At 37.6% G+C, this 25,226-nt stretch overlaps 1 protein-coding gene across 4 annotated transcripts in view; it reads left to right on the top strand.

The window, feature by feature from the left end:
* SUGCT (succinyl-CoA:glutarate-CoA transferase) overlaps positions 1-25,226 on the top strand; it is a 676,753-nt gene that overhangs the window by 428,680 nt on the left and 222,847 nt on the right. For 2 of the 4 annotated variants that reach the window (XM_069461616.1, XM_069461615.1), the window contains one exon: positions 17,398-17,502. The exons of the other annotated variants lie outside the window; for them this stretch is intronic. In XM_069461616.1, coding sequence (XP_069317717.1) covers positions 17,398-17,502 — 105 coding nt within the window. The remainder of the gene's footprint in view (positions 1-17,397; positions 17,503-25,226) is intronic. 4 annotated transcript variants of the gene reach the window in all.

Raw genomic sequence — 25,226 nt, 5'->3', positions numbered from 1 at the left:
TATTACATAAACTTAGTTGATAAAGCAGACAGCAGGGTTTAAGAGGGCTGACTCCAGTTTTGAAAGTTGTACTGTGGGTAAAATGCTATCAAATAGTGCATGCTACAGAAAAATATTTTGTGAAGGGAAGAGTCAATTGATGTGGCAAACTTCATTGCTGTCTTATTTTAAGAAATTGCCGCAGCCACCCCAGCCTTCAGCACCCACCACCCTGATCAATCAGCAGCCATCAACATCAAGGCAGGAGCCTCCACCAGCAAAAAAAATTACAACTTGCTGAAGGATAAGATGATCATTAGTGTATTTTAACAATAAAGTATTTTTAATTAAGATGTATACATTTTTTAGACATAATGCTATTACACACTTAATAGACAACAGTATAGTGTAAAACATAACTTTTCTATGCACTGGGAAACCACAATATTTGTATGACTCATTTTATTTTGATATTTGCTTTATTGCAATACTTGCTTTATTGTGGTGGTCTGGAACCAAACCCTCAGTATCTCAGAGGTATTCTTGTATTTCTTCACACAAAATATAGAAAACCTTTGCAGAAGTTTTTAATTGTGCAGTAGGAGGTATCAAATTTACATTAGAAGACAACTCTTTGGTAATATTAATATTAAACAATAGGTTCAGACATTTACTGAAAGTTGGGTTAGATTTTCTTTAGGGTCACTTTCACTCTTGTGAATTGCTAATCACCATAATCTTTGGCGGGACCAGTTTAGCTGTTGTTAACCAAGGATCCATAGGATAGGGAATTGGGTCCCATTATTTCTCTTATTCCTTTGTGACAGAGATGCAAATAAAATAATGGTGACTGCTGCTCCTGGATTTGCAGAGTGAAAAATGAGAAGCCCTAAGATCACTGGTTGTCTGGAAGACAAGTACATCTTCTCAGGTTGACTGTCTGGGTCTGCAAGCCTTGGGCAGAAGGATAGTGGGCAGGGAGCATGCAGTGGAGGGTTGGAGGAATTATGAAGGTGAATAAGGGAGGTTGGAAGCTTTGTACACTATAAACTGCAAGATTGCTAATCTAGGGAGATGCATATGGAATGGAGGACTGTGTGATATTTGGAAAAAAGTGTAGTAAACTTAGTAGTAAAGTAGTGCCAAGGGCTTTCCAATTTATTTTTAGATTCTGTATTTGGGTTCTGCCACAGTTCTGCTGAGGAGGTGCCTACCTCGAGCCAGACAACATTTTGAATATGGTTTTGACTGAGATATTTTGATGTGCACCAAAAAAGCAAGATAGTAGTAATTCAGTGGGGTTTGTTTTTTTTTTTTTTCCTATGACTGAGAATGTAAGGACGGGCTCTTCAACTCATTGCTATTCCTCATTTCTAGGTCTTGAGAATGGTGACTGGAGTTCAGGGATGTCTGTTGCACACATTTATCAGTAATAAACAGTGATTTTTATATTTTGACACATTTGTTTCAAAAGACTCTCTAAAAAGCAAAGTGAAATATCCTGCTTGGAATTAAGGTCACATGCAAGAGCCAGATGATCAATCTAGATGAGGGCCTATGAGAAAAGCGCAGCTCTGGGTCAGATTCGGACTGGCTGGTAGGACAGGAAGGGGAAGAGGATGACTGTAAAGGATATGGCTGGGTAAGAAGACTGAAAGCCAGTGGCACTGTTAGGAGTTCAGATTCGCAGGGGCTGATGTGGCCTTAGAAAACAAGGTGAGGGGACCTGAATACTCAGCTCTGTCCCTGGCCTAGAGCTCATTGGATCCTAGCAGAAGCCCGTCTCTCCTTTTTGTCCTGGTTGAACTATTTATGTCCCCTGCCTCCCCAAACACACACCTTCCCATATGCCCAGTGACCAGTGCCAGAAAGATAAGGATGGTCAGAGCATATTATCCTTGGAGGCTGCTTTTAGAAGCAGTAGATGGATTTTGTTGGTGATCAGAAAATGAGCACTGGCAAAGGAGAATGGGCAGCGTTGCTTCTAAGAGTGGCCTGAGTGTTCATGGATAAGAAAGTTTCAGAACCCTCTTCTAAAACAGTAATAAATAGTGTTAATGAGAAGATTTTTTGAGTTTTTAAAAAATCTCAGTATGATTTTTCAAATAAAATGTTTTATAAAATCCCAATATGTTGTCAGCTCTACCAAGTCATCTCTACCATAATTATAAAATATGATCACACTTCCTTTTTGTATCCAGTTATGATGGCAGGAGCCTCCACTTGCCAAATTGCTGTGAATTAGTCCATTTCAAATGTTCTCAATTTAATTAACCCACCTGGGCAAGTTAGTTAACCTCCCCATGCCTCAATTTCCTCCTCTATAAAATGGGAAGTCTGAGCCAAACCTTGGCCCCGATTTACCTGCCCTACCATGAAACTCTTCCAGGATTATTCATGGTGAGAATGGCTGTTGTTCTCTTTTGGAGAAACCCTTTCTGTCGTCACAGGATTTTAGTTAGGTCCTGTGGATCACGAACAAGAAAATCAATTGCATCATTGGTGCATTTCTCAAATCCTACATTTATACATGGTCAATGTAAAACGGAACAAAGTACAGCTGCTTTGGTTAAAGTGGAGTGAGAACCTTAAAGCTCCATCTGCTTGGGCCTCCCCAGCCCAACTCAACAGCCCTCGGGCCACTCTGATACACTTAGACCGAAGATCACATCTTTAAAAGCATCACTTCTTTAGTAGTTTAGGAGTAGTTTAATGGCAAAGTCTCCTTTTTTCTGTGTCATAATTAAATTATTCTCAATTCAGAGTAGCCACTGGTACTGATAATGAAAAGAGAAGAAATTTTATCAGACATCAAAAAAAAAAAAAAAAAAAGGTCTCTGTATACTTAACATGCTGAGAAAGAAACCCAAAAATGTAAAGCTTGCAATGTGGCAGGTGCTTTAAAATATATCATCTCATATAATATCTGCCACAAGTCTGTCATAAAACCACTATCTTCCAAGTTATAGTTGATGAAAATGGGCCCCCCTAAAAGGTGAAATTGTTTGGCCTAGGTCATAGTGCTGTTAAGTGATGGTTTTGCATTATGACAAAGGCCACATTCTTTCCATTCCCCCCTTTCCATCTGTGGAGGCTTCAGGAAATGTGTTGTGCGTCTTTAATTTCTGCTGTAATGTATTACTATGATCTATTATTGCCATGAGCAGAGAAGTAAGTGAAGTAGAGCTAGTGAACCTTGAAAAGCAGTTCATAGAAAGTTGGGAGCTTTTAATCAGCAAGTTGAAGGTGATAGAGCTGACCACATTTTAGAGGCAGAGAATAAGTCCCACATTGCTTCTTGGACAGGGGCACAGGAAAAAGAGAAACTTTCACCACCTCCCTTCATGTTGTGTATCTCAGTGGTTACTAGATACATCTCTTTCCTGTTCTCTGTCTCTCTCTCTGTGCCACACAAAGAAGAGCACAATAAATTTTTAGTGTAAAGTTAGGAACTAGTCACAGCTTTACCACCACCCCATCTTCAAAATCATTTAGCTATCACGGCTTGTTAAAGATCCAGTGTGCTGTCCAGAACATGGAGATGGTCTTTGCTAACAAATGTTAAAACATAACAAGGACCATTTACACCTGTGAGCCGGGTTGAATTTAGATTTTGTACCAATGGTTGATAGCCTATGATCTTAAGGTTAGTAGCTTAAGCAATTAATATTTATCAAGAGCAGTTACCTTCCCCCCTATAGCTGATGGAAAACATTTCCTATTTAATTGGAACGAAAAGCATCTTAAAATAACATTGAATCTTGGACATGTTGAAGAACAAATAGTCACATTCTCATGTAGTGCGAAATCTTCATTTTATTCAGAACATGGCTGACATGTTTATAAGCTAAGTTTCTTTTCAAACCAGAGAATCCCACAGATGTCTCATCTGGGAGGACTTATGAGTTGTGTGACTTACTTTATTGTTATTGTTAATAATAAAATAAACTGTTCAATTTAGGAATCATTTCTTATCCTTTTCATTGCTTTTTGCACATTTCCTTTGTAGATATAAAAGGATCCTTTGTATTTTAATAGTTTATTCATTCATTCCAATAAAAATAGCTAAAAAATAAAATTACAATAGGCATTGGGAGTACACCATGTCCTTGGAAACCACATTGATGTACTTCTACTAAAAGGACCAGAGAGGCACAGACAAAATCCTACAACCACTTTTCTAAATGTATAGAGGTCATTTTAGTAACCTTGTATACTGCTGCTATAATGTAAATTTTCATATTTTATTTAGGAAATTGGATTCTTTAAATATGCACAGATTATTCCAAGTTGAATACCTAGAAGTTGAAGGAGAACTCTTTTTTTTTTTTTTGAATGAACAAACATAACTTTTATTAACCTAAAGGAGTATGAAGAGTTGAAGTTTGCTTTAAAAAACAAAAACAAAACAACGTACTTTGGACCATTAAACAATAGCAGCAATTCTGTGAAAGATGTAAAGATATAATAAAACCATCATTTGTTCTATAAACTTTTTTTTTTTATTTCAGCTCATTATGGAGGTACAAAAGTTCAGGTTATATATATTGCCCATGCCTCCGCATCCCCCCAAGTCTGAGCTTCAAGTGTGTCCATTCCCTAGACAGTGCACATCGCACTCATCATGTAGGTATGCACCCATCCCCTCTCCCCACTCCCATTCCCCCCAGTCAGAACTTCAAGCATGTCTATTCCCCAGGCAGTGAGCTATCTAAGACAACATGACTGGGCTGTTCAACAGGTTCGACTTTACATATCGTTTGATGCTTGGGCCTGTGTTTCACTGAACTCTGAGGGTCCAGTAGATGAGAATGGATGGAGAACTTCCTTCAGCTAATATAGGTGGTGTTAAAGTGTTCATTTGCCTGTTGTATTCTATGCCTTTCTTGTCACTTGCCTTCCCTGTTACCTCCCTTCAGGGGCTGATATACCAGTACATTTAACAGCTTAGTGAAAGTCTTAGTAATTTTCATATTATGCTTATCCATATCTGTATTTGCATATTCTGTTATTTAGAATCAAGTGATTTCCATCACTACTGGCAAACTGATGATTATGGGATTCATGAGGTCAAAGATCATGTATGTATTTTTTCCCCTTAATCTCTGTATTACCAATGTAACCTAGTGCCTACATCCAGCGAATGCTAAGTAACTATTTGATAATTGAGAGAAATAATGTTGTCTATTTCTGGATAGAAATATTGAAGCACAGGGGCTTAAGAGACTTCAAAGTTATACAGCAAGTAGATTGAAGGTAAGAAACTAAATCTCATAGCTTTTTGCTATTCTAATCAATTTTTGTTTTCCATCAGACTCTGTTCCTCCCAAAGAAAATCCTTAACTTATAAAACTCTTATTATTAATAGATTAATTTTTTCTACTTTATTTATCAAATAAGGAATTAGTCTGGCCTGGCTTCCTTAGCAAAAGCTGTTGGAGATGTAACTGTGCAGTTGTTATATACCTTGAGGTTCCGATAAGTATTTTTCTAGAATCTTTCAGACTGGATATAGAGACTCTCACAACATCTATGCACAATGTGTATTTTATTCACTTAAACTAAGTCAACAAGAAAACCTGTTTCAGTAAAATATAATTCAATTTATTGTAACAAGTATGATCTACTTTACAAGCTTGGGGTACAAGTAAGGTCATGTGGTAGTCATCAGTGTTGTTTACCAAACATGTCCAGCTTTCTGACTTTTGGCAATGTGGTAGGATTGCACTTTCTAGCTTTCTTATAGTGGGATGGGATGATGCGACACGATCTGGCCATGGTGCTCTGAACAGAGGGTGTATGTCATTTCCTAGCCAGAGCATTTTGGATCCTGTCTGAGACCCTACAGAGCTCTCATTCTCTTTGGTGTGATGGACTGGTAACTGCATGAGATGGTGGCTTCTTTTTCAACCTGGATTTGAGTGATTGAAAGGAACGGAGTTCACTATTCACTCATAGTTGACATGCAGCATGCAAGAGAAATGAGCATTTGTTGTTTTAAGCCCCTGAGATTTGGGGTTGTTGTTATTGTGACATAATTTAGCCTATCCTGACTGATAGAGGCGATATTTCTTTTATTTTCCCAGCTAATCTTTGGAACCCTTAGATATCATCTGCCTTCTCTATCAATTTGTAAAAAAAAATAAAAAATAAAAAAATACAGTGTTTGATTTTGCCCAAAAAAGGTCAGAAAAAAGACTGAAAAGTCTTATTAGTCTACTATTGTCTTTTCTCCATCTTTGACACATAGTGTGTGGTTTCTTGTCTACTAAAGTGATAATACCTTTGTAGGTCCAGATCTCTGCATAGGTCTAAGTAGTGCCACTTGCCAAGATATCAGCAGTTTAAATTCACACTTACATACTTAGCTGTTGCCCAGAGTGCAGCAGTGTGAAGGATAACGGGACCATAGCCCTCACTACACTGAGCCATTCCTCTCTCCTCAGTATGGGACCATGGTGGGTCCCTGTCTGTCAGTAGAGTCATGATTCATCAGAGAAATTCTAATAATCTTGGCTACAGAAATATAAGAAATCAATAGTTTGAACTTTGCTCAGGGAGGTGGACATACACGTACACAATTAATTCAAATACATCAACGTGCTATGTCATTATTATGGAGGCAGATGTTCTTCTGAAGGGTGAATGGAGGGAGGATTCATAGAAGTGATAATTGACTTGGGCATCCAAGTATATGACTTTTTTTCCTAGCTGGAAATTGGAGAAAGGCACTACAGGAAGAGGGGCTGTTCGTACAGACATGAAAGTGTTCAGGAAACAGTGAATCCAGAGGGGGGAGAGCAAGCAGGAATATGATGGGATAAGCATCTGTTGGGATGTATGGGAAGTCAGAAATAACTGTAGGATATTACTTCAGAAGACCAGGTTGTAGAGAAATTGATATAAGATGGTAACTTTGACCAGTGATTGACAGCCACTGTCCCAAGCACAGCATCTGTGTAGGCAGGGTGCAAATTTCAAAACCTCTCATGTATGATACATGACTTTTAGAATCGAGAAGGGTAGAATTGGAAAGAGGGGACATATTAGATCTTCAAAATACTGACAAAGGAATAATGATTTCTGATGCCATCATCTCCTTTTTTCCCTCCACGATTTTATACATGATGGTGGATGTAGAGTTGGAATTTTAAGGGAAATACAAATGTAGCTCACCTTCCTCTCCACTTCCTTCTGAATGAACTACTGTCTCTTGTTCCTGTTGCCCCTTTCAAATGTCACAGGAAGCAGCTCTATTTTGTGGTCAGACAAGAGAGAGGGTGGAGGTTGAAACCAACACTTCAAGGGAAGCCTCAGAAGCTGGTGCTTGAGCTTTGCTTGCTACTCAATATTATCCCTGCCACAGGATACCACAGTGTTGGGGGAGTTTTCTGAGAAGTTTGTGGGTAGCTTGTGTATTCTCATTAATTAGGAAATTAGATTATTGGCTGTAAATGGGAGGGTAAGGAATGTTTTTATTTAAACTTGAGGAAATGAAGTGTAGGAGGGTAGATGATAGCCATACTTTTTACACCAAATTGCAGTGGTTTAAAATGCCTTTGCTTTGGGGATCCTATTAACTTTAGCACCAAAACTGGTCCCTGTTCTCCTAAGGATGGATTAATTTTACAAGATTTCCTGGATGAGTGTGATTCTACATAATATAAGTAAATTTATTGATTATAATTCTTCTTTCTCTTCCTCCAAATTGGCCATCTGCTTTTCTTCTTTAAAATTCTCTCTTACTCTCTTACTGCTTCTGGAAACAAAATCCAATTGCTTAAGATCTTGGAACCAAGTTTCCCTAGGCTTACCAGTTTGTGGATAATACCTAATGATACATAATAAATAGTCATACCGTCTCTATTCACTAGTGTAACTCTGGGCCTCTAGCTCTATTTTTAAGCAGTCTTTTCTTATTTTCCCCACTCTAGTTCCCTTTGCTGGGGTCCAAATTCCAGGAAGTCAAGTTGGGCCAGTGTCCTACATGGTTGCCAGGGCCTGCTATGTGAATACTGATGTCAGCATCCAAAGAGATGCCACCAGGTGCTCTTGGTGCTCTTCCGAAGCATCCATGGGATGCTGGGGTTCCTAAACTGGGTTCCACACAAGTAAAGAGAATGGCCATTTCTTGCTTCTCCTGAGCCCCGGAGCAACATTCCTTGTGCCTGTCAGCTTTACCTACAGTTTTTCTTTCTGTGGGACTGGTGGGAGGACCCCTACCTGCAGTAGCAAGCAGTCTGTTCTGCCTGTCACAGTCTCTGCCTGGATGTGTATGCAAAACAATTTTATTATTATTTCAGGAAACTTCCCCCAAACAAACAAATAAGAGTAAAAACTTCCAATAACAAAAGAATAAAACCCAGAGTTCTTATCCACCCTTTCATGAGGGGTACGTAAATCCCAATTTAGACTCAAGCCAGATTCCTGCACATCTAAGAAAAGTTACTTCATGCAAGTCTTTTAAAACCAAACCAAAGAGGATGTGCTGAAAATCCTTGCACTAGAATCCCACACATCATTGTTGCTAGATGAATGGACTATCAGGGCTGACTGTTATCACATCGTTTGCACAATGTCATCTAAGGTATTCGTTTTGTAAATGTTACAGGTTTTATGAGAGAACCTCTGCGCATCTGCTCAATCTCCAGGGATTTCACATCAGTTTGAGGGATAAAGTTGTGACAAGTCTTGTTCATTTTTCTTTGATGGGAGACATGGGAGACTAGGTACTTGACTTCCTATATGATTCAAAAAATCAAGCCTCAAATACCTTTGGGAAGAAATCATTAAAATCAGAGTAAACCATTTTTCTTTTGTTGGTCAAGGGGACATATAGATTCAGAATTTCTAAAGAATTGAGGTAGAGTTGTTTTTCTCATAAGCCTTGTGAATTAGGTTCAATTGAATAAGCATTCATTTCATGTAAAGGAAGCAGATATGTCTCTGGAGTGAGGATGGTGCTCAGAATCCTAACTAGAGACAATTTTGTTTTATTTTCAAGCTATCTTTACTTTGATATGCAGGGTTTAAAGTACTTTTTAAGATACTTATGTTCACTCTGTTCCAATATTTTTTGGTCAAAACACGAAATGCACCACTGTCATTCTAATACAGCGACAAAAATGGAATACTATGAATCTGAGGCCAGTTCTAGAAAGGAATAGGAGGAAGGGAATATGTTTTTTTAAATTGCTTATGTACCTGAAATTCAGAACTGCTTGTGAAAGTAAGAAAACTAATACATCCAAGCCGTTCGTAGAGTCCTGTGCATAGATGATCAAAAGGAATTTCCTCAGCACATAGGTTCTAGTGTAATAATTAGATAAGGTGGGAAGATGTAGAATTTGACATCTGGGTGTACACTCTAACAATGCCCTGTTAGTCCAGCTTATCGTATGTCTTGTGTTGACCTAAAGTTCCTAACTCATTTGATCAGCAAAGTGAGAGATTCTGGGCCTGCAGATACCAGGTTCCACTGTGTATTGTAACCATCAGGCACACATGTCCTTGCCACAGATCTTTGAGGTGCTAGTGTATCAGATTTATGAGTGATAAAATAACACTGTTTAGAAACATTTTCTGCAGGTTTTGAGTCTGTTGTGGAAATGGGTACATGAACCACAAAAAATCCAGGCTTTATGTTGTGGTTCATTAACATGACATTCCATGATGTGGAGTATCACAGTAACCTTATTCGTCCCCTTCCAGTATTTGATAACAGCAGCCCTGCTGCAGAAAGCCCAACCCTCTAAACTATAACACAAAATTAGATCTAAAACCTTCAAATGGCTAAGTTCAAAGTGTACCTAAAAATTCAGGATTGGCCTTTGCCTGAAAGTTTTCATTTTAAAGCACTCGACATTTCCAATTAGAAATAGTTTCCTTGGCCTTTTATAGACATACTCTTTTGATTTTGTACTAAAACTAAAATGTTAATTTATTTCATTACTTTGGAGTCCCTTTCACATAACAGTACTTAGAATTTTAAACGTGGTTTCACTTCTAAAAATCTCATCTCAACATTCCTGAGTGAAATAGATTTCTTTCCTCTTTCAATCCTGTCTGCAGTAATGTAGGATCAGATTGTAGGTCTGCCCTCAAACCATAGCTATAGACTTATTCAGGCCATACATAGAGAGGAACAACAACAACAACAAAAAAAAAAAAACAAACAAAACCAAACCACAAAAACTGGAATTACTGAAGCAATGGGAAGTCATAATGTCCTCATGAGAACCTACCACAACTGTTTCCTTCCCATCTGGGAATTTTTTTTTGTCATCCCTTCTAATTGTTTCTAGGTGTACTATCTCTCCCTTCCGTGGGATTAGCAATCCCATCCTAGATGTTATTTATCATAGCCCCAGCATCTTTCAACAGGATGTTGCTCTTAGGATTTATCCACTTGCTTCTAGAAATGGTCGAAATCTCCTAAACACTCTTGGGTGTCTGCTTTTCAGGCCTGCAATAATCACAAGATTTTGGACCACGAGACCTGGCATAGTTGTTCTAAGCATAAATTGGTCTGAATTGAACAGAACTTTCATCTGAGCTTCTGGGGAACTTAAGTTCTAATGGGAATTAGATAATTTTTTTTTCATTTATAGTTATTCTGTAGTTTGGTGCTAATGTGTTTTAAGGACTATCAACCCTCTAGTTTTAGGAGAAATACAACCTAAGATTATAGAAAAAAAATGTTGACTTAAATTGGATTTTCCTAAATTCAAATGTTTATGCTTAGGGAATTGGATGTTAGAGACTAAAAAAGTTTAGATATGTAGGAATATATATTACAAATGCATAATGATAACAAAAAGTACCTTTTTATTGGTATTTTTATTTGATCAATATTACCCGTAAAACAAAAAACAAGTGTTTTCCTCTCTACTTTATTTGAAGTAGTCTATGAGTTTCTGGAAAACAGAGATTACTTCTTGTTGATCTCAGTGTTACCAGCTGAATCTAGTACAATGGATTAAACATAGTAGCTGTTCCATAAATTTTTTGTGAACTTAAATTAAGCTCCTAAATGATGAATAGTACTTTATGACTGGAAAGTAGGATAGCAAGTCAAGTCACTTGAGAGTGTACTCTGGATTTAGATGGTTCTAGGCTTGTGGTCTGCATGAATGGTGGTCCTAAGGTTGTTCAGGGGAGGGGGCCCTTGGTCTGGAGTAAAGCAAGTGGGCTAGAAATGGAAGAAACTCTTCCTTCTTGTTTGGTATGTCCTGTTTGTCAAAAATAAATTAGTGGTCTTGCTATGCCCTATCATAATTAGTGAGCATGAAATCTAATTTGACATTTCATATTTGATATGCATAAGCTTGCCCCACTATCTTCTATTTCTATAGTGATCTTCCCAACTTGCAGATCTGCTCTCGTTATTCTCCTGTTCCTCAGGGGCTACTCGTGGTCTTGAGATACAGGTCCCAGCCGTTAGCTCTGTTAGTAATGAGTTACACTGAGCTTCATCTTTCATTACCGCCACCCTCACCTTGTTCTCCGGCCATCCTGAAGCACCCACGGATTTCCACTTATCATTCTTTATCCTGCATCTAGACCCTTGCATAGAAGGGGGAGAGGTTCCTCAATGTGGGGGTAAAATTCTATGCAGGCTTCTCATTTCTCTGTTTGGGGTATATTTTGAAGAAAAACGACAATATTTTCTGCCATCTTTCTGAGTGTTAACCAGAGACTCTTGCTATCTCCTCCCTCCCAACAGATTATGGGGTTAACATGAAGAACAATCTCCCCAAAGGGCTGCGATGTACATTTGCTTTCCTCAGAAAAATCATAGAGTGAGAACTTGTAGAGTTCCATGAGTGTTACGTGAAGCTGTTTGGTTTATTTTTTATTTTGCCTTGCTTCATCAATGGCCCTTACTCTTAAAGTGGGCAACGGAAGCATCTGTCTTTAGAAGGTAAGGGAATGTCATGTTTCCTCTCCTCTTCTACTAGGTACCCCTCATAAAATATAAATAATGTTTTTAGGTGAAGGAGTTTACTCCATTGAGCCTTTTAATAACCTGGTGACCTTAATGCTACACTTTTGATGCTTAAAATACCTAAACCAAATCGGTAAGAATGGAAAATCACTTTCATTCAAGTTGGGGAGAGGAGCATACTGAAAACTTCTTTGTTTTCTTATTCACTCATAGAAGGAAGGAATCAGAATCTATGCTATATGCAGTTTTGGATGCTATCTGTAGCTGTAATGTTAAGTAGGAGGGAGTTAAAAATTTCCTTTTCCAAGAAATTATCACACTCCTGAGTGAACAGCCTCACCTTTGCCCTCTCCCCATTTGCTCCAAAACTGGTGTGCCTGAGATCTGGAAGCTCACTAACACCTCATTGTGAGGGGAAAGAACAGAACAGAGTGCCAGGGAGCAGGCAAGGACAGGAGGTCAGTGCTCTGACCCAGATTCAGAGGCTTGGGTTTGTTGAACAACTTCTCCCAGTTCCTCCAGTCTTGGTGGCCCGGGTTGCGCGGCATTGGAGGCTGTACGCCCTCTGCTGGGCAGAGCAACACACGCGGCCGCCTCGCAGCGCCTGGCCTGGTGAATGTCGAGCTTTTGCTAACATAGGGGCAGATTTTCCTAGCACGGTGATAGCCTGTCAGTGCAAGATGATGGTGATGAAAATATGGCCTTGAGTGGTTTAGGGAAATTTTAAGTCAAGTCTGAAGAAACAAACAGGAAGAACCCATTTTATGCTCTACTCCAATCAACTTCATAGCCACCCATTTTCTTTCAGCGTGGAATGCGGCTTTAAACTTATTCTTTTTTTTTTTATTCTTATTTCAGCATAATGTGGGGGTACAAAAGTTTAGGTTACGTATATTGCCCTTGCCCCACCACCTCCCCGAGTCAGAGCTTCAAACGTGTCCATTCCCTAGACAGTGCTCATCACACTCATTATGTATGTATACACCCATCCCCTCCCCCACCCACATCTGCCCGACACCCAGTTGGTGTTATTCCTAAATGTGCTCTTAGGTGATGATCAGTGAAACGAATTTGATGGTGAGTACATGTGGTGCTTATTTTTCCATTCTTGGGATACTTCACTTAGTAGAATGGGTTCCAGCTTTCTCCAGGAAAATACAAGAGGTGTTATATCACCATTGTTTCTTATAGCTGAGTAGGACTCCATGGTATACATATACCACATTTTATTAATCCACTCATGCATTGATGGGCACTTGGGTTGTTTTCACATCTTCTCAATTGTGAATTGTGCTGCTGTAAACATTCGGGTGCAGGTATCCCCAACTTATTCTAATGACGCTCCTTCAGTCCAATAGCACAACCCCACAGGGTGTATGTCTTCGTGTTCACAGTAAATGGAAGCACACAAAGAATTACCTAGTAACTCACACTTTCCGTTTAAAATGTTCCTCATTTTGGTGGGTGGTGGTAGATTTGGCATATTTGAATGCTTTTCTTTATGTTTAACATAGATCTTTCTGAAATCAAAGCTGAAAAATATATTTGAATTTCATGCATTCATGTTTTCAGTCATTCAACAAACATTAGTGGGCACCTGCTATGTACTCAGCATTGTGTAGGGTTGTGTAGAGCAGTAGGAAACGGAAGAGAAAAGAGAATACCTATAATCTTGAGAAACTCAGTCTAGAGGAGGACTTAAAATGCATTAATAAGGGAAGGGATAAATTGTTGGGGAAACATAGAGGTGGGAATAACAACAGTATGAAGGGGCAGACATTAGGATCTGCTTTGTAGGGGGGGTGAGAGGTAGACATTGAAAGATGTTTGTGTATTTGCCAGTTAGAGAAGGTGGGGCATGGTAGATAGTAGGTGGTGGAGAGAAGAAATGATATGTATGTGTGTGTCTTTTCGGTCTTTTGAGAGTCTGCAGTCCCAGAAATGGAGCGTGTTGAGAGGTGAGGCTGGAGTGGTAGTTTAGAGCCAAACTGTGAAGGGCCTTGTCTAGCATGCTGAGCAAATTGGATGGCATCTGCTCAGAGAAGGGAAGTCATTGAAGGGCTGTAATCAGGAGAGTGTGATGACTGCTTTTCATTTTAGAAATATCTCTCAGGAAGGTAGAGGATGGAAAGAGGGTAGGGGAATGTCAAAAATAGCAACAGGAAGCTATTTAGCTTCCATTGGGGTAGAAAAAAACAAAAGAAGACGGGCAATAAGAGTGACAATCCTGGAAAAAGGATTAACTGGAAAACTTTTTAAGAGGTGGAAAGTGATTGGATGTGGAGGGTGAGGAAGAGGGAAGAATAGAGGAAGACTTTAAGTGTGGATAACAGTGCTACCAGGACAAGCAGAAAAAGGTTTGGTGCCATAGTCATGTAAGGATACCTCCTAAACAGATGGAGATAGGGGTCTTGAGCTCAGAGAGAGGAAACCACAAAAGGGGCAGCTTTGGGATTCCCCAGCTTGGAGCCTGAGGAATCCGTGAGAGTGTCCAGGAAGAGCTTCTGTGTGGAGAGAGAGGGGGATAAGAGGTAAAAATGGAGCGTCTCATGCTTCTCTTTTACTTAGCAGAGTAAGGTGACAATTTCGTTAACTGCTTTTTAAGTATTAAACATTGTTGAGGATGTGGATTTGAGTAACATTTTGTGTTAATGAGAAACCTATTGAAAAGTAAGTGTTTAAAAAAAATTTTGAGTCTTACATGATCAAGTCTTTATCATGGAACCTGTCATCTTTAACATCTTGAATTTAATGTCAACCAATGTAAGCTTTCAAAAAGTCATATTAAGTCAGAAATGACTTAAAAATAAACTCTAGATGAACCTGATCTATTCAAGCTAAAGGATTAAGTTATATGCATGATAGAGCATCAAAGACTGAGTTCCTTTTGAGTGGGCTTTGGAATTGGAAAATGGAGAAAGATTTAATTTGTTTTACTCTCTAGGAAGAATCAACATTTATTTTTATATACATTTATGTGTATAATTAGATCTTAAAAATGCCTAAATTTCTAACCTTTTAACAAGGAGGGAGTAATTTAAAGAACATGCTGTAAAATCTTGTTTTATAGATGAGGAATCTGTACAAGTTTGAGAAACATTGAAGTTTATTTTTTATGCCTTTCTGGAGATTCATAATTCACATTGTCAAAGGCTCTGAGAAGTTCTGCAGGAAAGAAAATACTGATTTTGTTTAACGTAGCATTTCCAAGTCTTATTTGGTGACCAACCCAATATTTCCCAGAGTTTGAGTAATGGTACTTTAAAACTTTCCTTTATAATTAAAGGGAGCAATAAAGACTTCAAGCTCTTAGCCACAAAGCTCAGTGTAGTTAGTAAACATTTATAGAGCCCTTGATATTAAAGGCACCATGTTAGGTCCTAAGGGCACAAAGATTATTCCCAAAATAATAATAACAACAATAATCATAGCTAAACCTTTCTGAGTGCATACTAGGTGCCAGGAAATTTGCTAAGTCTTTTATGTATGATATATACCATCTCATTGAATCCTCACGACTGTGAGAATAGAGATGAGAAAATTAAGGCCCAGCGAGGTGAAGTCATTTTCATAAAGTCACAGACCTAGTGAATTACAGAACTAGGTTCAAAGGTAGTCTCTACTTGATACCATTGTTCGTGGTCTTAACTACTACAGCACTGTCCTTGCAGAATTTCTGGCCTAAAAAGTGTCTATAAACATTCCCAGGGTGGGCTTCAGGTATTTTGACTTGAGGATCTTCCACCTGTGATTTCTAATATTCATCTCTCATATTCTCCATTGCATTGAAAAGTCTTCCTAATTTGTAACCAGGGTAGCCCCCTTTCCTTTTGAATTTGAAGCTCTTGGTATCAAATAGCCCTTTGCTGGGATGTAGTATCTCGTTTCTTCCACATTACATAATGTAACATACATGAAGTAGATCAGGATATAGCTAATTTACAACTTTCTTGTATGGTTTCTGGATGTTCCTTTTTCATTTTTTTAAGTGGGAAAAATGAGCACTGTATTTTAAATCTTCTTTATACACTCTAGGCAATACTTAAACATTTAACTCTTAGTAATTTGTGTTTTTAATGGAATAGGGTTTTCCTTTTGAGTCATTTTCATAGAGTAACTTTGGTTATCCAAACATACTCTGAAATACGTTGGGGATTATGGTTTCAACACATGTAAGCCTAAGGCCAAAGTATGAGTAACACATGATATTTTGTTACATTTCATGAACAAACCACTGTTTTGTGGTATAATACAAAACATAGCTAAGTAGTTTAGATCACTATCAGGCATTACAAGGTTAGGTTTTCAATTTATGTGATTACTCAAAGCTCATTAGAAGTATATTCTCTATCTCTAGGGAATACAGCCTAGAAAATTAGGGTTTCCCTTGCAAAAATGGTGTATTTTTAGTCCATTTATTATATTTTTAGTTTATCTCAATTATGTACTTTTGTACTTTTAGTACAATAGTCGAATTCATAAAATAAACTTACAAAAGCTCTGTTACCAACAAAGCCAAAAAGGGTAAAAACAAAAGAAAAGAAAGAAAAGACATTGTTGTTATTTTTTAACTTAAGCTCCGTCTTCAGAATGTCACAGACACTCTATCAATGAAACCAATATTGCAAATTGTACTTTTTAGCACAAACCAACTGTGATGTGGTGGAAAAGCTCTAAACTGTAGTTCTGTGTCTAGCATATAACAGAAAGATAGTTTGCCTTTCTGAGTTTTTGGTTTGCTCTCTTAGAAAAATGCACCTAGTATCATGTGCCCTGCTATGTGAATGTTCTTTTGAGGTATGTTAGGAATAACACGAGCTTTGTAATTACATATATATGGGGATATATTCTCTTGCCGGCTCCATGATCTTGAGTACATTATTTAACCTCTTTGAGCCATAGTTTCCTCATCTGTAGAACAATGATAATGAGTGTCTACATGATTGAATTATTGTGGAGATTAAATTAGGTGATGTACATAGGTACCAGAGACCAGGATGGGTGCAGGGTAGCTTCTCACTGCATGCCAAAGTTCTTTCCCTTCTTCCTTACAATAGAAATATTATCATCACTGTATTCTTTCACACACTATTTCTTAACTTTTATTTATATATGAATACTTCTAGAGTTGCACTTAAAACTCTTAATAAATAACATAAAACAACAAACATGGATTGTGACTATGTATCTGATACCTGAAGAATTGGGCCTGATTCAATCCAGGATGCATTTACTGAGCTTTTGCTATGCACAATACATCGGACCAACAAACGAGGGCTATTTTCTTTCTGAATCCTTGATATGTCCACATTTCAAAATGCTTGTGTTTTTTTTTTTTTTTAAATTTTTTAAACAAAACAAGACTGCATTATTGTCAATACCATGGCCATTATTTGGCAATAACCCATTTCTTTGGTTTAAAATTGAACATTGGCCATATTTTTAAAACTGAAATATCATCTTGTCTGCAGGGCCTCCCTTCCTTCTGGAGAGTCTGGGGGCCTCAGGGAAAAGGGCAGCAGGCTGTTGCTCTGCAAGAGGCATGTGTGAAAGAAACATTCACGCAGCATCAATATGTAAGTCTTAAGTAGATGCACATTCATTGAAATATTTTTACATGTAATTTTTGAACGATCATTTAAATCTGGCTGGATATTTGCAGTCCTTGAACTTTAATTCTTAGAGACCTTTTCTCTTCTTGCTTTGACCATCAGGAAGCTTAATGTTGAATCTGTGGCCCAGCTATGTTAACTCTGTGATACTTTAGCTTGGGCCTCATTTTTCTTGACCTCGAATTTTGTAACGTGTCTTTTATTTTATTGCCTATTAGTGATCTCATGAACTTTGTTGAGTAGGGAAGAACATTATTATAACAAATAAATAAGTAGGAAAAAAATTCTAGGAAAACCTTTTGCTAGAAGAGAGCCTCGTTTGCAAAGGCGTCAGACATTTGACTTGTAATGGGTAAGAAAAACATGGTTCCACTTACACCTCATCTGCTCTGCCTCAGGAACTGCATTTGTTTTGGCAAAGCCAAATGGAGTGTTTGGAAACAGGGTATTCTGAGAAGAGACCAGCAAATCCTCGTGATTCTAGACTGCCCTTGGGATCAGAGTGCTGGTTTGAACAATAATCCTGATTTTTAACAGCTTATTATGTGTGGTTCCACTTTGGGCCAAGGGGATTTAGTCGTGCTTATGACTTCGAATTCCATCATGAACCTCAGTCTTGTCTTATATCAGTGTAAGATTAATTATGTTAATTCTCAAAGCAACTGAGTGTGTGTCAGAGTTTCCATCTGGATCAACACTCCTCCTCTGATCCAGAACCCAGGCCTGGGGAGGCTGGGCAAAGTGGAATTTGGGTAAAAATATGCATTGTAGACATGTCCCCTGAGCATTCTTTGTTCTGATGCAAGGCCTTGCCTGACCACTGTTGACAGTACGAGTGAGCACCTTCTTGTACATTTGCTATACGTTTCCTGGCTCTCTCATACGTTTTTATAGTCAGGGAACATCAGATTTAGCAATGAAACTTCAGAATGACCATCTGCTTTGAGGTATAATTCCTTTTCCAACATTGAAAATGAAAAGGCTATTAGGCTATGAGTCTGTAAACAATCAGTCATTCCCTTGTTCAAAGTAAAACAAATTAACGTAACTTATTGGTAAATTCAGTTTTCTTTAAAGTGCCATTTATATTCCCATGCTGTATCATAATGGTTAGTAATGACTCATTAGAAATAATACCCTAGGAAGTTTTCCATTTTAGATCACTGATGGTGGGATATGATTGAAAGAGGAGCAAAGCGTACTGGATGTCCTTTCACAAACTTTAGGAAATAGGGCTATTGGATCTTCATGTGAAGTGTTGGTTTTATTGTAAATCAAATGCTGTCCCTACATCACATGTGCCCCATTTCTTCTTTTGGGGCCAAAATTCTATGAGAAAAATCACAAGATATACTGAGTTACGTAGCAGAATTGCATAGTAGTACTAGCAGTAGTGGTGGTAGTAACGATATGACTACTACTAGTAGCTAACTTTTTGTATCTGCCAAGCTTTTTTCTAAGCACATTGGCTATATTAGCTCACTTAAACTTCATTATCCTATAAGGTAAACATTATTTCTATTTTACAATCCTATAAAAGCAGGCATTTTTATTATCCTCATTTTATAGGTGAAAAAAATTAAGGCACAGACAGGGTAGGGAAATTGCCCAAAGTCACACAGCCATTAAGCAGTAAAATCAATCTTCTGATATGGGTAGCCTGTGTGCAGAACTGCAGCTTTAACCACTATCACGGAGCTGCCTCCTAGTCATTTTTTATTGTTAATATTTTATAAATTTATGTCACATTAAAGCACTGCTGGAGATCTTGGTTCCCCCCCCCCCTTTTAAAACATACCACTGATTAGTAACAGCATTCTTAACTTACAATAATGATCTTAACAATGTGTTATGAAGTTTACGTGTATGTGCATGATGTGTCTGATGGTTAACATTTATTGATAGGCTATGTTAGGCATTGTTCAAAGTTCTTTACATGCATTAAAACATTTAATCCTACTATTATATAGGTAATATTGGGGTATTAACAATACCTTCTTGATAGGTTGTTGTGAGAATTAAATATGTAAATACATGCAAAGTGCTCTGGAATGCATGGCATATAGTAAGTGCTCAATAAATGCTGGCTGCTATGATCCTTACAGCTGGGGAGACTAAGACTTTAGTGAGTTTGAATACCTGCTCACAGGCTCTCATCTGTTTGGAGGCAGAGCAAGGCTTTGTACTGAGATACTCCCTCCTTAGAACCCACACTCAACCACCACACAAGCAAGAAAAATCAGGACCTATCTCTTTACTTGTTTATTTTGCTAAACTAAAGCTTTTGTTTTGCTTATGAGAAGCAGCATGGTATCAAGGTTAAGAGGACAGGGTCTGGAATTAGCCTGCCTAGATTGGAATATCATCTTTATCCCTGGATAGCTATGCAACCTTGGGAAATTTACCTAAAGTCTCTGTGCCTTGGGCTTCTCATCTGTATAATGGGGATGATTATAGTTTATATCTCACAGGGTGGCTATGAGGATTAAATGAGAAAAACTTATCCACAGCTCTTAGTATACTGTCTGACATATGGTAGCATTCAAGTAAGATTAACTAATATTACCACAATTATTAGGAATAAAATTGCATTTGCTTTTCCTAAGTATATTTTGAATTTTAAAGTCACAGATTAAATCCTGGGAGCCAAATTCAACAAATACATTTATAAACTATAGCACACTGCTTCTGAAAGTCTGTGCTTATAAAGCTGCTTACACCGAAAGTCAGGTGTGTGCTATCATAACAGAGCTTTGGGTGGGTGGGGTGGGTCACAATGAGGCTGCTTATGCAGCTAAGGTAGCTAAATGGGACACTGGGTGAAAATGCCATAAATGATCCGCATTTGTTTTGGGCAGTTAGAAACTGTGTTCAGACAGTTCATTCTCTGGTTACGTGGGGAGTTAGAATTCACATAGCTCCATCATGACTTTCTTTTCCAGAGCTGGGTCAGATGGGGAAGAGAGAGACAAAAAGCATATGCAATGACTTCTTGACATTTTGTCTTCTTCGTCACGATTCTTTTATTCTTGAAAGATAAGCACTTTCTGGGGGATGGGCACGCTTGTAGCTCTGACTTGGGCGGTGCAAAGGCAATATATGTATGCAACCAAAGTGTTTGTACCCCTGTAATATTCTGAAATTAAAAAAAAAGAAAGCTAAGCTCAAATGGTGTAGCCTTCTTATAGCAGCTGACTATGCACACATTTGCTCTTCCCTCCTAGTATTTCTAACTAGCACAGGAGTGAATGCTATGCATTATAGTTTGAATTTTATTAACTTTTAAGTTGTTCCTACAGGGTTTTGAATGTCTTATCTGTGCTAATTCATATGTGCATGATTTTTATTCTCCACTCTCTGAAAGCCTACGGTTTCATTTAGGGAACTACCCCAGGGAAGGGGAAAAAGATAAACAAAAAAGCCATAAACCACCCCAAGGCTGTATTTGTTTCAAAACCCACTCTATTTTCCAGTTGACTTTGAGGGATGTTGCTTCATTTTCCTTGCTTTTCCTAAATTTTGTTGAGCTCTTCATGTCAAGAAGATGACACATGTTCCCATGTGGTTACAGCAGACTTCGCCGGTTTGTTTTGTACAAGGCAGGTCAGGGGACGTTAATACATGTTCTGCTAAAAACATGGACTGGTTTACATTATCTTGGGAAGCACTGGCATATACGATGCAAGCAGGCTTCTTTTCTGCTGAACTTGGAGAATCCTTTACGGATCCAATATATCTTCAAGAGGAGGCGATCATATGCTGTGTTTATTTGACTGTGGCATCTTTATTTCTTGCGGCATCTCATGGAGGAGTTAGTGTCTGAGGGCCACACTTTCGGAAATGTTAGTTTAAATGGTAGTCATTGTTATAGATGAAAATAGTTAGAGAAAGGTGCCCCAGCTTAATTAATTGTGCTATTATTTTTAAAGATTGAATAAGGTCATAGCACACTCTATTAAAAACAAAAACAAAAATCTCGAATTCAGAACTTACTAGAGTGTTTTTCCCTGTATTGAAAATAAGGAAAAGAGAAAAATGATAAAAATGAAAACACAGAATTTATTTAACAACACACTTCTAATTATGTACTGAATGCTGAATCCACCACAAATTTAATCTCATAGTATACATATTCCATCTACAGTCAAATGGATGAAACATAGCACAGGGCACTGCAATCATCAAAGATGTTCTTTTTTTCAAAAAAAAAGTGACAGTGCAATATAGATAAACAAACTAATTTTTTTTTTTATAATAGAGATTACAATGTTCTCTGGACATCCCCAGCTACCTAGAAAACCATTTTTCCAGAACCTCACAATCTTAGTAAATAAAACGATTTGTTGTGGTGATATTTTAATTCATGCCCTTTAATTCTCAGGTGGGAAGACGTAATTTTTGCTGTCAAGATCTGAGGGATCTAGAAGGGTACTGAACAGAAAATCAGAAGGTCTTGTGTAATTCAGGCACCACTGGGCACCATGCCTAGTACTGAACAAGTACCTGATACATGTTTGTGAAATGGATTTTATCTGCCTGAGCTTTAATTTCTCATCTGTTCAGTGAAGAAGTTGGGCAGAATGTATGACCTCATAGTTTCTTTTTGCACAGAAATGTGGGTTCCATGCTATATTGGCGTTCTTAGATTGTTTAGGGAAGACATAAGAATCATTTGGTAGCAAATACAGTTTTCAGTTTTTTGTATATAGTAAGATAAAATATAAGCTTTAATTTTAAGGATCGGGTCTTCCTCTCTGCTTCAACATTTTCCTCTCGGTTGTATATGACATTCTTTCATATGTGACAAATGTACTTTCTTCACTGAATAGAAAGTACAATAAACTACTATTGATGGTGATAGAGAAGAGTTTGCTTTCAATTTTTACTGACATCTATACCATTTAATATGTTTAATATCATTAGGACTTACTTAATGCACTTACCTCTTGTAAACATTACCAGTTTCTTTTCCCTCAAAGATCTCTATATTTTTGATTTCAGAATCGCTCCCTAACATGTCAAAAATATAATAAATATATGACTGGAGAATGGAATTAATAATTATTGAATGCCTATCATGTGCCAGCTACTGTACAATATATTTACATACGTTATCTTCTTTATTCTTTAAAAAAAACCAGGGAACTAGGTATGATACATCAGTTTTATGCATGAGAAAATCAAGGCTAAATAAAATTCAAGTAACCTGCCCAAGATTCATGACCTAGTAAATGATGGCATGAGAATCCAAACTTAGTCATCCTCAGAGAAAAAGAAAAATATTTTGGGACTAAGTAGTCCACTTGAGGTGTGTGGCAGACTATGTAGTTGTGGAATGAGGGGGACAAGGTGGCAGTGTACTAAGAGCCTGTTGTCCCTCACTCAGGGGGAAGGCTAGTTGGGTGGGGGTCTTTAGTAGAATTAAGATGTGACCCCCCCTGCCCACTCTGCCCTCTGAGGGGAGCTGGAGCCCTCAGGTGGCATTCCATTCTGAATGATAGGGGCTTGGGGACAACACATTTAGCAGGATACTTCTATTCTATAAACATTGGTTGTCCCGGCAAAGTCTAGATTTTCCCATTTGCATATAAACGAATCCAAATATTTAATAAATGTTTCCAATTCAAATATGAAAAGGATATCTTTAGTGGACTATAGATCAAACATAATTATGACTTTTTTTAATACTATGCTATAAAGCAAATGAATATTGTCTATTTTTAACCTATATTTATTAAACTTTTTATTTCTTCTTGTTTAATATTTGAAAAAAAATCCAAAGACATTTGCCTCTATTTCTCACTATTTTGAAGAAATAATTCCTAAAGACTGGAATCATGTCTTTAAAGTATGGATCAGCACCATTTTAATGTCGAGCAGAACACCTTTGTCATAAGGGGGCTTAATGAATACTCTTAGATGATCAAGGTTAGATGAAAGCATTGAGAGGTTATCCAGTCCTAGGCTTTGAATAAGATCCCCTCCAAAGTTTCTGTCAAGCTTGAAGCTTTTTACTTTTATGCTATCTGAAGTGTATCCATGAAATGTCTGCTTTTGACATATTTTTAAAAAAGAAATTTGACTCTCACAGTACAAGAGCTCAGATGTCCAGTAAAAATCTGATATAAATTCAACTGGTTAGGGGTGTGTGTCTGTGTGTGGGGTGTGTGTGTGTGTGTGTGTGTGTGTGTGTTTAATAACTAACCTGATCTTCTAGGAAAAGAGAAACTTAGCTACTTGAAAAAAGTTGCTATGGATGTCATATATAAAAATAACTCTTAGTGGGATTAAAGAGTTAGATTAAAAAGTCCCAGAAGACTTAAACCATCTCAGAAATTCCATAACTTTTAAGATTTTGTCTATAAGTTGATTCTAAATATTGAAAACCAATAACTACATACTTATTTTTCAGTGGGTAATTAGGACTATATTTTTTCTTCTCTGTGCTTTCAGTGATATGACTCTTGTGCCATTAAAAAAAAGCCACATGCATTCTTCCTTCTTAGATTGTACTGGTAGTTCAAACTCATGTCTGTCTTCAGGTTTTTCATAGTAACTTCATCAGACTATCTCAAATAATTTTTTTGTTTTAATTGATTTTCTCCTATATAATTAAGAGAAAAAAATATTTTCACTTTACTATTAACCTTCTTAGTCACACTGTGCATCCATTTCACTCTTTTTCCAGTGGACGCTCTTCTTGGAGCCCACTGATTTCCTGTTTTAATTTTGACCAATTGTTTTCTAGGCCTGTGACAAAGCTAACATCCTGAGAATTATTTTTGAAGAACTCTTGAGTTGATTTCAACTATATCTCACTGTTACCTTTCTTTTTTTGGTCTTATGATTCTTATTTTGTCAGAGTGCTACTTGACATCTCTGCTTAGATGTTTTATGAACATCTCAAGTTTAGTTCATCTTCTGCTAGACTCGCTCTACCCACAGTCTTCTCCGTCTTTATCAGTGGCAACTCCATCTTTCCAGTTGTTTAGGACACAAATCTTGAAACTCCACTTGATTCTTTCCCTCACTTCACATAAAATCCAAGCAGAAATGCTGTAGCTTTACTGCCAAAATGTATCAGAACCTAACCAGACCCTCTGTTACAACAATGTGCATCATCGAAGTGGTATTCATACTACTGTCTCAGAACTGTACATGATCAAATAACGATGTTATCATTAGCAAACTGGGACTTCAGAGGAAACAGCCAGGCTAGTAAATGCCTTGATACATTCTGTTTTGAACATGAAATTCCACCCTCCACCTCTCAAAGACCCTTGCTGGCATTTGGTAGCTATTTTCAAATAACTTAGGGACTGTTAGATAGATGGAAATAGTAAGAAGTAATTGTTGGAGTTCATATTATCTATTATTTGGATAGCAACTTAGTTTATAAAGCACTTTACATAATTACCTCATTTGATCTTCATAATCTTTCTAGGTAGCTATTTTTACCACTGTTTTGCAGATGAAGAAACTGAGGCTTAGAATCTAAATGATTTGACCTAAGCTTGTTAATGATGATGACCTTAGAATTTAAATCGATTTTTCTATTTCTAAATTTTATATTCTTTCTGCTGCCTTTCTTCTGTCCTCTGAGTAGTGTAATTAGGACCTGCAGTCTAAATGTACAGAGGGAGGTTCCCATTGAGCAAAGATGGACACTCTTATAATTAGAGCTGTTC

This window comes from Eulemur rufifrons, chromosome 29 (assembly GCF_041146395.1).
Source record: "Eulemur rufifrons isolate Redbay chromosome 29, OSU_ERuf_1, whole genome shotgun sequence".
Lineage (NCBI taxonomy): Eukaryota > Metazoa > Chordata > Mammalia > Primates > Lemuridae > Eulemur > Eulemur rufifrons.
The sequence above is the reverse complement of the archived record's forward strand: the minus strand, read 5'-3'. Positions and strand labels throughout refer to the sequence as shown.